Genomic DNA, 15,541 nt, shown 5'->3' with positions numbered 1-15,541 from the left:
TGTGTGGATGGATATGTGTGTGTGTGTGTGTGTGCGAGTGTATACCCGTCCTTTTTTCCCCCTAAGGTGGGTCTTTCCGCTCCGGGATTGGGGTGGCTCCTTGCCCTCTCCCTTGGAACCCGAATCCTTTCATCTTTCCCTCTCCTTCCCTCTTTCCTGGCGGGGCGGCCTTTGGTTGCGGGGGCTGGAATTTTGTTTGTATGTTTGTGTTTGTTTGTGTGTCTATCGACGTGCCAGCGCTTTCGTTTGGTGGGTCGCATCATCTTTGTGTTTAGAGAGAGATATATATATTTTTCCCCACGTGGAATGTTTCCTTCTATATATAAAACAAAGATGATGTGACTTACCAAATGAAAGTGCTGGCAGGTCGACAGACACACAAACATACACACAAAATTCAAGCTTTCACAACAAACTGTTGCCTCATCAGGAAAGAGGATGGGAGAGGGAAAGACGAAAGGATGTGGGTTTTAAGGGAGAGGGTAAGGAGTCATTCCAATCCCGGGAGTGGAAAGACTTACCTTAGGGGGAAAAAAGGACGGGTATACACTCGCGCACACACACACATATCCATCCACACATATACAGACACAAGCAGACATATTTAAAGACTGGTATTTAAATATGTCTGCTTGTGTCTGTCCTGCCAGCACTTTCATTTGATAAGTCACTACATCTTTGTTTTTAGATATATTTTTTCCTACGTGGAATGTTTCCCTCTATTATATATATATATGGTAAGTGTGTATGTTTGTGTTTGTTTGTGTGTCTATCGACGTGCCAGCGCTTTCGTTTGGTGGGTCGCATCATCTTTGTTTTTAGATATATACATATATATATATTTTTCCCCACGTGGAACACAAACACACACACAAAATTCAAGCTTTCGCAACAAACTGTTGCCTCATGAGGAAAGAGGGAAGGAGAGGGAAAGACGAAAGGATGTGGGTTTTAAGGGAGAGGGTAAGGAGTCATTCCAATCCCGGGAGTGGAAAGACTTACCTTAGGGGGAAAAAAGGATGGGTATACACTCGCGCACACACACACATATCCATCCACACATATACAGACACAAGCAGACATATTTAAAGACAAAGAGTTTGAGCAGAGATGTCAGTCGAGGCAGAAGTGCAGAGGCAAAGATGATGTTGAATGACAGGTGAGGTATGAGTGGCGGCAACTTGAAATTAGCGGAGATTGAGGCCTGGTGGATATATATATATATATATATATATATATATATATATATATATATATATATATATATATATATATATATATATATATATATATATATATATAGGAAGGGGAAACTTCATTGACACATTCCTGGGGTCAGATACATCACATGATCACACTGACAGAACCACAGGCACATAGACACAGCAACAGAGCATGCACAATGTCGGCACTAGTACAGTGTATATCCACCTTTCGCAGCAATGCAGGCTGCTATTCTCCCATGGAGACGATCGTAGAGATGCTGGATGTAGTCCTGTGGAACAGCTTGCCATGCCATTTCCACCTGGCGAATCAGTTGGACCAGCGTTCGTGCTGGACGTGCAGACCGTGTGAGACGACGCTTCATCCAGTCCCAAACATGCTCAATGGGGGACAGATCCGGAGATCTTGCTGGCCAGGGTAGTTGACTTACACCTTCTAGAGCACGTTGGGTGGCACGGGATACATGCGGACGTGCATTGTCCTGTTGGAACAGCAAGTTCCCTTGCCGGTCTAGGAATGGTAGAGCGATGGGTTCGCTGACGGTTTGGATGTACCGTGCACTATTCAGTGTCCCCTCGACGATCACCAGTGGTGTACGGCCAGTGTAGGAGATCGCTCCCCACACAATGATGCCGGGTGTTGGCCCTGTGTGCCTCGGTCGTATGCAGTCCTGATTGTGGCGCTCACCTGCACGGCGCCAAACACGCATACGACCATCATTGGCACCAAGGCAGAAGCGACTCTCATCACTGAAGACGACACGTCTCCATTCGTCCCTCCATTCACGCCTGTCGCGACACCACTGGAGGCGGGCTGCACGATGTTGGGGTGTGAGCGGAAGACGGCCTAACGGTGTGCGGGACCGTAGCCCAGCTTCATGGAGACGGTTGCGAATGGTCCTCGCCGATACCCCAGGAGCAACAGTGTCCCTAATTTGCTGGGAAGTGGCGGTGCGGTCCCCTACGGCACTGCGTAGGATCCTACGGTCTTGGCGTGCATCCGTGTGTCGCTGCGGTCCGGTCCCAGGTCGACGGGCACGTGCCCTTCCGCCGACCACTGGCGACAACATCGATGTACTGTGGAGACCTCACGCCCCACGTGTTGAGCAATTCAGCGGTACGTCCACCCGGCCTCCCGCATGCCCACTATACGCCCTCGCTCAAAGTCCGTCAACTGCACATACGGTTCACGTCCACGCTGTCGCAGCATGCTACCAGTGTTAAAGACTGCGATGGAGCTCCGTATGGCACGGCAAACTGGCTGTCACTGACGGCGGCGGTGCACAAATGCTGCGCAGCTAGCGCCATTCGACGGCCAACACCGCGGTTCCTGGTGTGTCCGCTGTGCCGTGCGTGTGATCATTGCTTGTACAGCCCTCTCGCAGTGTCCGGAGCAAGTATGGTGGGTCTGACACACCGGTGTCAATGTGTTCTTTTTTCCATTTCCAGGAGTAATATATATATATATATATATATATATATATATATATATATATATATATATATATATATATATATGTGGATGGATATGTGTGTGTGTGCGAGTGTATACCCGTCCTTTTTTCCCCCTAAGGTAAGTCTTTCCGCTCCCGGGATTGGAATGACTCCTTACCCTCTCCCTTAAAACCCACATCCTTTTGTCTTTCCCTCTCCTTCCCTCTTTCCTGATGAGGCAACAGTCTGTTGCGAAAGCTTGAATTTTGTGTGTATGTTTGTTTGTTTGTGTGTCTGTCGACCTGCCAGCACTTTCATTTGGTAAGTCACTACATCTTTGTTTTTTTTATATATATATATATATATATATATGCCACAAACATTCATACAAGCAAGCAGAGCTCACACAGCCATAACCATCATCTCCAGCAGCTCGGCCAGAATGGCATTCAGGTCTGAGCTGCTAGAGGTGTGTTCATGAGGTGTGCTTGCTTGTATGAATGTGTGTGCATCTTCTTGCAGAAGAAGACTTTGGCTGAAAGCTAAATGTGTAACAGCATTTTCATTGTGTCCATCGGCAACTCAGTGTGTCATCCTCACTGTGAGTAGTAATAGTTCTCTTTGATAGATCATTAATATTCCAACCTGGAGTTTCCATTGTTTGAAAAGAAAAAAAAACATACTGTTCTGACCATGCCTTCAAATTATCTGGAGTTGAGTAATGAAGATTCATGTTAATTATAAATAAGGCTCTGTTCTTATGGTGCTTATATAAATGCTGTTCTAAGACAAATATTAATGCAACGTTGTCAATATTTAACTAACAATAAAAGAGGTAAACAATGGGAATTTAATATAACTGAGGAAGCCGTATCACTACTTCCTATTGTTTTGCAGTTATGCCTAGATATTCAATCAGTGTAAATAAGTCAAGCAACTTACCATTAATACTGCATTAAAAATTACATGAATGTTATCATACCTATACAAATTAACTATGTTTATTCACTGTAATAAATATACAGCCATTCATCGTACCAAGTGGAAATTTTGTCCAAGTCATCCTGAATATCTCTATGACACTTTGTCATGTACAACAGCAAACAGTTGGGACTGATGCTCACCCTATTTGGCAATCCAACTGTTCTGAAGCATTCGTGACATTACCTTTATCGCTGATGAACATTCACCATCCAGGACAATTCTGTACGTACAGTATTTCTGTAACTTGTCTTCAGACCAGTTACTTATAACATTACCAGTTCTCTATGCTCAATCTTTTGTTATATCTGCAGTGTGGTACAAAGTAGAATGGTTTCTGGAATTCTATGGTTAAAGGATCATCTATATCTATGGTTTCCAGGATACTGTGTGTAAAATGAGAATCTTGTTTCACACAACTGCTGCTTCCTAAAATGTGTATTGCATTGCATTACGAAAAGAAGTTTTTCTGACAATAAAACTCAAATAGTATGCTCAATGACCCTGGTCATTAATCTAGAATTTTGCACGTTCTTTTGTTCCTTTTCCGTGTAGGAGTAATCTGCACTTTTGCCCAATCACATGGTGCTGTGTAAGAGTTTTGTGATAAATGCACTCCAAGAAAGGGGTGAATCTCACAGAGTATTCTGCATAAAACTGATTTCATTAGGGCCTGCTGCTTCAGTCATTTCAACTATATCTGTTACTCTACAACATGAAAGATGCTTATTCCTTTTTCATTGTGTCCAAGTGTTTGTGGAATGGTCATATAATGATATTCTTGTGTGTGTGATTTATTTAGGCTGTGAAATTTAGTGCTTTGTCTTATCATTTTCGGCCCTTTTATTTCTACATGTAACTCAATTCATAAAATGTTACCCAGAAAAGCCAATTGATTGCTAATAACTGTCTGTCTAGAATTTCAGTTACTAGATGTATTTGATTGTTTCCTCCTACTTGTTGACCATTAATGTACATCAATACAGTCAGTGAGCCAGAATTTGAAAGGCACAGTATTTTTCACTTGTTTCCTTGTCCCGAATTGTTACTCTAGTACATGGTAGGGATCTGTTACTCACATGACATTCAAACCTAGTAAAGACCATAACACATTAAAAGTAACCATGGATTGTGTTTGGTTGGTAAATCATTCACTGAAAGTGAGGAGTAAGAACAGCAAGTGACATAGATAACCAAATACATCATAAATCACTCTTCATTGGTCTTTTGACATCTTATACTTACTCACTCCTTTATTTTATTTATTCCTAATAATAAAATTCAGTTTCAGGTGAACTGTAAATTTCATAGTCATAGTGAAAGCCATAAAAATACTTTCCATGTAGCTTTAGCTCCCATCCTGGATGCAGAATAGAGTTTTGTGTTCTAATACTAACATATTCGGTAAAAGTTAGATAGCTGATCCCCCACCCTTATATTTTATTCGCTGCAGACTTTTCATTACCTGTTTTTGCAGTTTATCTTGCAATTTTAGTTTCTATCATTACAGGTGCTTTTCAATGAAGGACAGAGATAAACAGTTCACACACAGCTGCACCAACCAACAACTGAATTATTACCTTTCAACCAAAACCTACACCTTGTCCTGTGATACAAATCAGTCTGTCGCCACAACAAAGATTTTAGAAGAAGCAACGTCACAATTTAACCAGTTACTGATCAAGTTAACATCATATGTAAAGCAAGAAATAAACACAAATTGCAACATTTACGGCAACTAAGGATAACCAAGGAAGCAGCACTTTCTTCAAATAGCTTTCATGCTTCTTACATGGCATTAAATTAATTGTTCGCCAAGTACACATCAATAGGTAATTATCAATGTAACTGAATACTGTTAGCGTAGGTGAATGCTGTGTGGAGAAAATATGATACTGAAGCAGACGTAAATCGCACTGAATTCTGCATGTGCATTCATTACCACATTATTACACATCACCTAAGGAATGGCAAGTACAATCTTCACATTATATTTAGGCCTGCATTACAGTCAATTCCCCAGTCCATTTAATTTTTCTCTAGTGAGGCAAGTGCAGACTTACATGCATTTCATTCTTTATATTGTAAAAGCTTAGCAATCACATTTATGGTGTTACCTTTCATACTGCAAAATCTAGTGATTTGTGGATCTAGTTTTCATCCTCTGCAATAGAACACACTGACTAATTTCGGAGAACAGAGCAAAATGTCTCATCTACATAGTTCTGATGCAGACCATCAGACAAATGGAAAAGAAGGAATCTGGTACAGCAGAGCAAACTCAGATTTACAGCTTGTATTATAACACTTTAATCCTACATATCAAACAAAAACAAAACAAAATAATACATAATTACATAATATTACAGATCAAACTTGGTTCAGTACAAGACAAAGAACAGAACTAGCTTAGCCAGTGAAACAAATGCTTCATATTTGTGTAATTTATACTACGAATTGCTCAAATGCCACAATGTGTTCCAAAAATTACTGCAATTGGTTGATGATAATCATCTTTTTATTTACGACAAGGAACGCTCCAAACATGCAGGAGTCTACAACAATTTGCTAACGTTACAGAATACACATTTGTAACTTGTGTAATAGAACAAACTCAACTACAATATGAACAGCTGATGATAAAAGTTGACACATGGTTTATGCAGCGTAATTTCTGAAATACTGAGCAGAGCAAGCTTCATTTTTATTTGATACCAATAGCATTATGTGTTTGCCAAACGAACAAGAATTCAAATATTGCAATGACGTGTGCACAGTGTTTGAGAACATTCCCTTGAAAGCAAAGTGTCTTCAATATGCAAAAACATTTATCATTAACTTTGTAATATATGCACCACCGACTTTATGGCTAATACAAGAACTTATTCTGAAGAATATATACACATTCTGAAACAAAATGATTGTCTAATATTTGCGTTGCAATTTAAGTGAAATGACAACCAAATCAAAATGATTCAACAACCATACACATTTTCGTCGCTGTACGAAATATACAGAAAGAAATCCTCTTCGTGGTGCTCTTGATACAGGGAACCCATAGTTGCACTAGTTGGTGGAATTACGTTGTTGACGAAGAAGAACAAGGCGTCCTCTGGCCTCAGATGGATCCTCTTCCTTATGAGAAAGTAGAACTGGCCCACTGTCAAATCTGATGGAACAAGATATTTCTTCTTGTCCAGATCAGCAAGCCTTGATTTCGGAGCTTTCTCCACAATGACGGGAACTCTATCGGGATACTTTCGTCTAATTTTCTCGCCTTCTTCTTTCCTTTTCTCAAAAGGATGTTCTTCTTTGTATTGAAACATCATTCTAGACTAATGTAAATAACTCGGATTGCACAATACAGCTTATCTTACGTCTTCCCAAAGGCAACGCGTACACCAAAGATACCAGCAACGAGAAAATGACGACTCATTTACCCCTTCTGCCAAAACTCGCTTTCTATCCATGGACCATTGATTTTTATCGTCCAGGGTATATTTATAATTACAACAATGTCTCTTCCACATTGCACTACAGGTATGAACACTCAATAATAGTTTTCTTGGAAAAATAGTGTCTTATATTAGAATAATGTAGATTGTAATATTTACATTTATCTCAAAAAGTCATTTTAAGCGATTACTTAGGCAATGACTTTCTTTGTGCTCCTCTAAAATTATTAGATAAACGTAGTGTGTTCTCTTCATGCAAAGGGAGATGCAATGGAGAAATGTGCTCGGAACGATTTGCCAAAGATAGTACTAGAGAAGCTTTGCCATCGGAAATGTGTATTTGTTTATGTTTCGCCAGTTCGCCTGCGGTTGAGGTTATGTTAGATACATTCACGTGGTATAAAAAAAAAAGCTAACGATTTCCCTTAGGACTACAGCATTTGTAAGTAGCTCGTTTATTTAGTGTCGTAGGTTATCATGAAACTTCTGAACATGAGCATAAAGGTAGTGATATTCATTAATTGGTTACGTAAATAGTATTAAATGCCATACTTGAGGTCCCTGTGCAAACGGATCTGTATCAGTTTTAAAACAAGTATTTGATTGGCAGCTGTCAAGTACTTCGCAGGTGGTAACAGGCCTGCTGGAGCTTCAGTTTCCCAATGGGTCTATGTATTCAGTTTACAAGTGTGCTAAGTGAAATAAAGGAATCGTGGTACTTGATTATACAGAGTTGTTGGTTGACAAACTGTTTGTTGTTGTAATATGACACTGACAAATGTTGAAGTAGGCCTACGTAGTCCATCATTTGCAGAGATCAGTATGACTAATGATACCATTTTAAATCACAGGTGTTGATACTTTCTTTGTAGCCATATCCTTTTGAGTGACTCAAAGCAAATCGTGCACAAGTTGCTGGAATAATTTATTTTAGCATTTGTGAATCATTATTGTGTTGGAGCACATAACTAAAATCATACCATCTACATCTATACTCTGCAAACCACCGTGAGGTGCATGGCAATCGGTACGTCCCACTGTTCCACTTATTAGGGTTTCTACCCGTTCCGTTCACTTATGGAGCATGGGAAGAATGATTGTTTGAGTGCCTCTGTGCATGCAGTAGTTATTTTAATCGTATCCTCGCGATTCCTGTGTGACTGATTCTAACGGGATTGTAGTATTTTCGTAGAATCATCATTTAAGGGCGGTTCCTGAAATTTTAACAGCCTTTCTCGGAATTTTATGTCTATCTTCAAGAGTTTCTCAGTTCGGTTCCTTCATTGTCTCTGTAACACTCTCCCATGGATCAAACAGACCTGTGACCATTTGTGCTGGCCTTCTCTGTGTATGTTCAATATCCAGACAGTGCTATTTGGACATGGGTCTCGCACACTTGAGCAGCATTCTAGGATGGGTCACATGAGTGATTCGTAAGCAATCTCCTTTGAAGACTGTTTGCACTTCCCCAGTATTCAGCAAGCAAACCAAAGTCTACCACCGGCTTTACCCACGACAGCCTATGCTACCATAATGTTTCATTTCCCTACAAAGTGTTACATCCAGGTGTTTGTTTGAGTTGACTAATTCCAACAAGACTAATTGATGTTATAGTCATAGAATTCTATGTGCTTTTTTGTGGAGTGCACAGTTTTATATTTATGAACATTTAAAACAAGTTGTCAATCTTTGCACTGCTTTGAAGTCTTATCAAAATATACATAATGAACTAACAAGAGCTGCTGCATATGACCTGCTTTTGTCAGAAAATAAACGCACAACATTGTAGGTATTAAAAAGATAAATTCTTGTAGATTGACTTTGGAAGGGAAAAGAATGGAATTTTTTTATGTATTGGAGTATGCTACAGACTAAGAATATAAACAAACACATATTTAAAACCTTATGGCTGTTGTGTAATTGTAGATGTGTATTTGATATATTTATAGCTTCTTCTGGGCACAAGAAATTGTGAAGTAACTTTCAGAGTATCATTTGCCCATGCGATTGTCTTCTGCTTTTAATTTACAGTGCTCAAGATGTTAGACACAAATTAAAAACTGTCAGTTGTGTGCGTGTAAGAGAAACAGTTACGCTTAAAGGAAATGCAACTGCAGTATATAATTATCATATGGAATAGCATCTTTCTACATGTAGAGAAAACAAAAGCTGGGTTATGTTTTCAAAGGAAGACTCACTGTTGGATGCAAATCTTTTGATTTCATGCCACTTTTAGAAAATTCGTTGAAATTTTCTTCCTTTTTCTTGTTAATTTTCGTTGGTTGAGTGTATTTCATTATGAGCTAACTTCAGAATAATTCAATATCAGATACAGAATTTTCACATTAGTTGCTTGCTAATGTAGCATGGCAATTTACAAACACAGATGGTTCACCTAAAGGAAGAATTCTGCGTCATTTCCCAAACCTTTATCAGTTACATGTATTTGACAAATAACAATTGTTATTTCTGAGGCACATTTTCACAATGGGAAGAGGAATTCTGCCTTATGCAAGACACCTTTTTTTCTGTTTTGTTTCACCCAGACATGTTTCAGCACATTTTGTGCAATCTTCAGTGTTTTTTTTTTTTTAACTTACATGATATGATACTATTGGAAACTATTGGTGGTGAAAACTCTGCCTCCAAAACAGAAAAAGTGTCTTGCATAAGACGGAATTCCTCTTCCCATTTTTGTAGCAAGCACGGACATAACAAGAAGAAATGCAATACCACAAGATGATTAACATTTTCATAACTCTAAAAATAACAGCAATCTGTTTCTTTGCATATAGCTTGGAAGTAAGTGGTGTGTCAGAGTGCGGTAGTGGAAGGTCCTTTTTTTGAGAATGTACATTGTTATTGATATTTGAGACTTGTTGATGTGAGATGTTAAACAGATAAATTTGAGTTTAAACTCATTTAAAGCCAAAATTGGTAAAGCCTTGGAGACTCAAGGAAAGATTTCTCTTTTTACATCCTGCTGATGTTTGAAGCAGCAATACTGAAATTAAATACAGGTAAATATCTCCATCTAAGCAATGTCAGAAATATGCTATAGAGGTATTCTATAGGAGAACGTAAGCTTCCACAGAGGAATGTTAGTTAACTATAACCATCAAATATATCATTCTTCAACCTGAAGATGAAATGCCATAGAATCCCAAAATAAGGACAGTCCTCGGAACAATCAGCCCTATCCTTTTTTTTTTTTTTTAAAGGCATATAGAAATTCATTGACCGATTACCATGTGCAGCATAACAGTAAAGGCCCTCCCACCACTTATATTTAGTATTTGCCTCTTGGTTAAAATTGCAACAGTAAATTAGATTGTACTGAGCTGTTCCACTTCTTTCTTTCAATTGTGGCAATGAACCAAAACTCAGTCGTAATCAAACCTTATTATTTCCTTCAATATTGCTTCAACTTTATGTAAGCAGGATGAATGAAGTGAACTGTCATTATTACACTGCCAGGGGAAAAATTGCTACACCCTGATGGACAAGGCCATTTTATCAACAAGTGAGGTGACTGGTGGTTTACCATTGTAGGAGTGTATGATGATAAATTCAGACCAAGTGACTAACTTATGTCAAAGTAAAGGGTGCACAAACTGTCACATTAATATACAGTAAAGGATGCCTCCTTTGGCAGCAACTCAGGCTTATGTTCTTGCATGCAAATGATTATAAAGTTGCTGAATGACATCCTGCAATAGATTGCCCCAAGCATTTTGTGACCTTTGTTCTAATTTGGCGGTGGTTGTTGGGGTCCCTGGAGAACGTATGTGTTTCAGTTGGCAAGAGACCTGATGATCTTGCTGGCCTGGGTAGTTGTTGTACAGCACAAAGATTGTGTAGCCTCATGACAGCCCTATGAGAACATATATTGTTATACAGGGTCAACAGAAACCTCCGATCTTACTCGTCGGCTTTGACCCGTGACGTAAGCGTGTTGTGGTTTGTGACGTCATTACGGCGCGGAGTTTGGTTTGTGATTGTGGCGTGTTTGTAGATGTCGTGGGGGTGTTTGTCGTGACCTCTGGTGGTGTGTTCATGGTTTACGTTTGTTTGGTTTGTTGGGGTCAGTTTGCTGTTGCTCAGTGGTGAGTGCTGTGTTCGTGGTTTTGAAGCGGAATTTGTATTAGTGAGTTAACGGTTTTGTGTGATTGTGTTTTTTTTTTTTTTATTTTTGTATTGGTGGATGGGATCGGGAGATTCTGTTGAGCTATATAGGTCAAGGGAAGTGTTCGATCCTAATTTATGGGATCGGGAGCTGTTGTAGATGTATGTAGGTTTAAGGGAAGTGTTTTTTGAGTTTTGTATCGGGGGATGTGATCGGGAGGTTCTGTTGAGCTATATAGGTCAAGGGAAGTGTTCGATCCTAATTTATGGGATCGGGAGTTACTGTAGATCTATGTAGGTCAAGGGAAGTGTCTGATTCTGGATAAGAATGTGTTTTTTGGTATTTGGTCAGTTTCGTGATGTTGATTTTTTTTCGTCGTTTTGCGTGGTTTTGTATGGCGGTCGGTGGCTACATTTGTGTATATTTAGTTTCTCCCCACCCAAAAACCCCCAATTTCCCACGCTTGTCCCGTTAGAGTCATTAGGCTTTTTGTGAAACCTGTGTATTTCAGTGTTTATGATATGTATGCGATGTTTTTATATCCGCCATATTGGAATTGTCGTTTATGGTCGTTTCCGCCATATTTGTGACGTCATGGGTCAAAGCTGACTGGTAAGATCGGACGCTTCTGTATTTCCGGTATTCATGCATGGCTGTCTTCACTTACACGTTGTAGCTACGCAAGGCGTCTAAATTTGTTTATATTTAGTTTGCCCCCCACCCAAAACACCCCATTTCCCGCGCTTGTCCCGTTAGTGTCATTAGGCTTCTTGTGGAAAGTGTGTGTGTTTGTTTTTGTTTCCGCCATATTTGTGATGTCATGGGTCAAAGCAGACGGGTGGGATCGGACGCTTCCGTATTTCCGTTATACAGAAAAAATGTACATCACCTTCTTGTTGAAGAAATGGCAGTAGCTTGGAGATAACAGTCTGCAATCTGTTGGGCACTGGTTATTTTACCCTGTAGAAACACCAAATGTGACCACAAATTGTAATTCACACATCACGAAGCCGGGGATGTGCTCCCTCTACGCCATACATTTGTATGTCCATCGCTTGCGTGCCAACTGAATGAACTCTCTTTACTGAAGACAGCAGAGCACCTTTCCATTCTCCAGTCAACTCCTACACAATATCAGAGTAGCCATGCTTGGCAGTGTCACAGTGTCAGCAATAGCCTGGCCAGAGGCACACGTTATCTTAATCCTGCTGCAAGCAAATGGTTCCCGATAGTCCCTGATGACACAGTAGGTGCGACATATGTCTGGATTTCATCTGGATGATGGTCTGTCAGCCACCATTGCTCGCAAAATGCACCGTCTTGATGCACATCTTGTTACAATTAGCTGGACCACAGCGAGAAAGAGTGGAGTGATTGAGTGAGTCTGGATTAAATTTGTGTCTTTTAAAACATTTATTGAAGACCAAATTTGCATAAAACTTCGGTCGCTGATGACCTCCACAAAAATTTCTGTTTAAAGTGTTTGAAGATTACTGGAATGGTAGAAAACATTGAAATCTTGAAACAATAATTACTTTAGTTCTGAAACAAACCTTAGAAAGGAACCAGCTACCTCACAATTAAATTAATAAACTTCACAATTTAATAAAGCAGCCAAAACTTTATCCCACAGTAAATTTCAATGGTGTTTCCTTTAGCAAATAATCAGAAATGCCTCTCTCATACTGACTTGAGAGTTTGACATAAACATAGCAGCTGATACCAGTACAAGTCAGTAACTAATTAACAATTTCACGCTGTAGAAAAGAGTCTATAGCTATAGATATTAATGCTCACTGAGTAGTACATAATTTGAGGGGAACATAGCTTCCCTTTTTTATAAATGTCTGTTTGTGTCCTGACCACTGCTTCATCATTAACAGGTCAATTAGAATCCAGCATTATTTTGTCAGTTCACAGAAATATAATACAATGTTGGCTCTTACACCAGAAACAGCTCGGTACTAGACATTTGCATAAACCATCTACTTGAACCCACTGCCACCAGTATTGGCCACCAGTATTGTTTCAAACTAATACCACCATATTAATAACTGTTTCAACAAGCGGACCTGAACTAGTTGTTTATACAGTACCATTCTCATTACACAATATCATTTAGCAAATACGTTCTGAGCAGTCATCTAATCTCTGAGTCCTCCAGAGACATACTATGTGTAGGCCACCTGCTGCAAGCCACCATATACATCCATCAAGTTTCATGCAGACCCACAATGCGAACCCTTTCAAATGGCTGAAACTGTTCAACTGTACATACTCATTGATAGGGCATGACAGTTCCATAGAATGAAAGTTGCAACTCTGTTCACCTCTAAACTCCAGACAGGTTGAAACAAACGGTACACAGACAGGCCTCCCAAAATCAACCTGATGGCCTACATCTGCGACAAACGCATTGCCAACACTACAGCCTCTTGTATTGCACCCTGCTGGCACCAATACAATCTTTGAGAGTGTTGCATTTTTTGTGCCATGTATTAGTGACCACATAAAGCAGTGAAATAAACGTACTGGTACTGTATCATCCAGTTCTGGAAGTGATTGTGCTGGAAGGGACTTGTGTTTGTAATAACAAGATCAATTGAGGTCGGGCAGTGGCTCTGTTGAAAAGGGCCAGTGAGTGAAATAAGATATTGCAGGAATGATCCATCTTTATTTGCTTAAAGTGATTTAGAGAAATAATTATACATTTTTGGTAATGAATTACTGCATGGGAGCTAAAGTCTGTTGTCTCAACTGCTACACCAATGTGCTCAGTCATGAGAGGAGAGTTGTACAGCGATACAGCATACAAGGGAGCTACGGGATCTCGCAATGAGAATTTGCATGAGACCTTGATAAGTGAACAGATATGCAAAGAAAACAATATGTGCAAAATTGGCATTTTGCAATTGCTCACAACTTTGGATGAGGTCATGTAATGTGTGGTGGTTCTCTCACAATACAGTGGTAGGCGAAAGTCCGTATCTAACCTTGTATTCTGAAAATACCCTGTCTAAGAAGGATTAGAAATATAATAATGGCAATAGAGATGGGGCCACACCTTACCATGCTAATAGTCATCAAAGCGGCCATTGTCAAGTATGCCATTTTGAGTTCAGCTCTCAAAGTTGAAATAGCAACAGGGTCATGTGATACATGATGTTGGGCTAGACTTTCATGAACAGTAAGGGTAAGCACTTATTTTTTACCTGCATGTCACTGTTAATAACACATGTGACAGGTTGTTTGGTGCAATTTCTTACAACCCCCATACTGGGGTATGCACGGGAGATGCCCGCTCACAATATGTGCAGTAGTAGACTTTGCAATAAACATGGTATGAGCATTGTAAATGAGAGTTGGAGCTTCAAAGGCTGAAGACTACTGTTAAACATGTTTGCTGAATGACATGTATCCATCTGGGAAAATGTTAGTACAAAACAACAAACGCTACCACTCACCGGAAATAGTTGCAACCCTAGGTGGACAAACAGACAATATATCTGATGTTCTGCAAGGTCATGTGAAACGGCACTTGCATCGATGATGGCAGATGGCACATGTGTCACGGTAGTGATGTTTACTCATTGAAGGGGTTAGTAGTGAATAGCGAGTCAGGTCACAGGCATATTCACCCATTCACAGTGGTGGTGTGAGATTACCAGAATGGTATATAATATCCATGCAGCAGTACAAATACTAATGATGTAGAGGTAGCCACCATATGACACAGCTCCAACGTACAGTGACAGGCATGTTGCATGGCAGTTGTCGAACCTGTAGGGGCAACATGTTGAAGGTGGTGCTATCATGTGGGAAGGACAGACATTACGGTGTGAAAGTGATGATCGTGCAAGTGACGAGAGACAGGGATATTGTCTGACTGTGATGCCCCACAGTCGCCAGTGCAAAACATGGCAACCAGTTCCAGTTCCTACGAACTATCACTCCCCACCACCACCCCTTCACCCCCCCCGAGTATGACATACAAGCATACACAAACAATTCACACCAAGAACTATGCAGAGGATTGTTATGACACTGTGAAGGCTAAACACAAATCTGTAGCAGCAACTGCATGCAAACACAATACAACACCGGAGAAGGTGAAACAAATTGTTACCGCTCTTGAATGTGCCGGTACTGTGCAAAACAAGATCGTAAGAATTCACAAGTATGTGTATACCAAATTCCAGGAGGCATGTCACATGGGACTCTCAATTCACTATTGGCATTTAAAGATATGAGTGAAACAAGCAGCTATCATTCTAGGCATCCCTAATTTTAATGCCAGAGCCTGTTTCCTTCATCACTTCAAT

General features: G+C 40.1%; 2 protein-coding genes across 2 annotated transcripts in view; one reads left to right on the top strand and one right to left on the bottom strand.

Moving 5' to 3' along the window:
* Positions 1 to 5,924: 5,924 nt before the first annotated feature.
* LOC124784493 (gamma-aminobutyric acid receptor-associated protein-like) lies at positions 5,925 to 7,060 on the bottom strand. The gene has a single exon (XM_047254104.1). It carries the CDS (start codon positions 6,965 to 6,967, stop codon positions 6,614 to 6,616), a length of 354 nt encoding a protein of 117 aa, XP_047110060.1. The 5' UTR covers positions 6,968 to 7,060; the 3' UTR covers positions 5,925 to 6,613.
* A 315-nt stretch (positions 7,061 to 7,375) lies between these two features.
* LOC124784477 (protein LLP homolog) overlaps positions 7,376 to 15,541 on the top strand; it is a 28,345-nt gene continuing 20,179 nt past the window's right edge. Inside the window, exon 1 of the mRNA XM_047254103.1 lies at positions 7,376 to 7,535. The gene's annotated coding sequence lies outside the window, so the exon portion shown is untranslated. The remainder of the gene's footprint in view (positions 7,536 to 15,541) is intronic.

The sequence above is a fragment of the Schistocerca piceifrons genome, chromosome 1 (assembly GCF_021461385.2).
Source record: "Schistocerca piceifrons isolate TAMUIC-IGC-003096 chromosome 1, iqSchPice1.1, whole genome shotgun sequence".
NCBI lineage: Eukaryota > Metazoa > Arthropoda > Insecta > Orthoptera > Acrididae > Schistocerca > Schistocerca piceifrons.
Note: the sequence above shows the minus strand (reverse complement) of the source record. Positions and strands in the feature narration are given on the sequence as shown.

Bases quoted from the DNA above. Each gene is read 5' to 3' on its own strand.
- LOC124784493 (XM_047254104.1), bottom strand. From the start codon at position 6,967: ATGATGTTTCAATACAAAGAAGAACATCCTTTTGAGAAAAGGAAAGAA.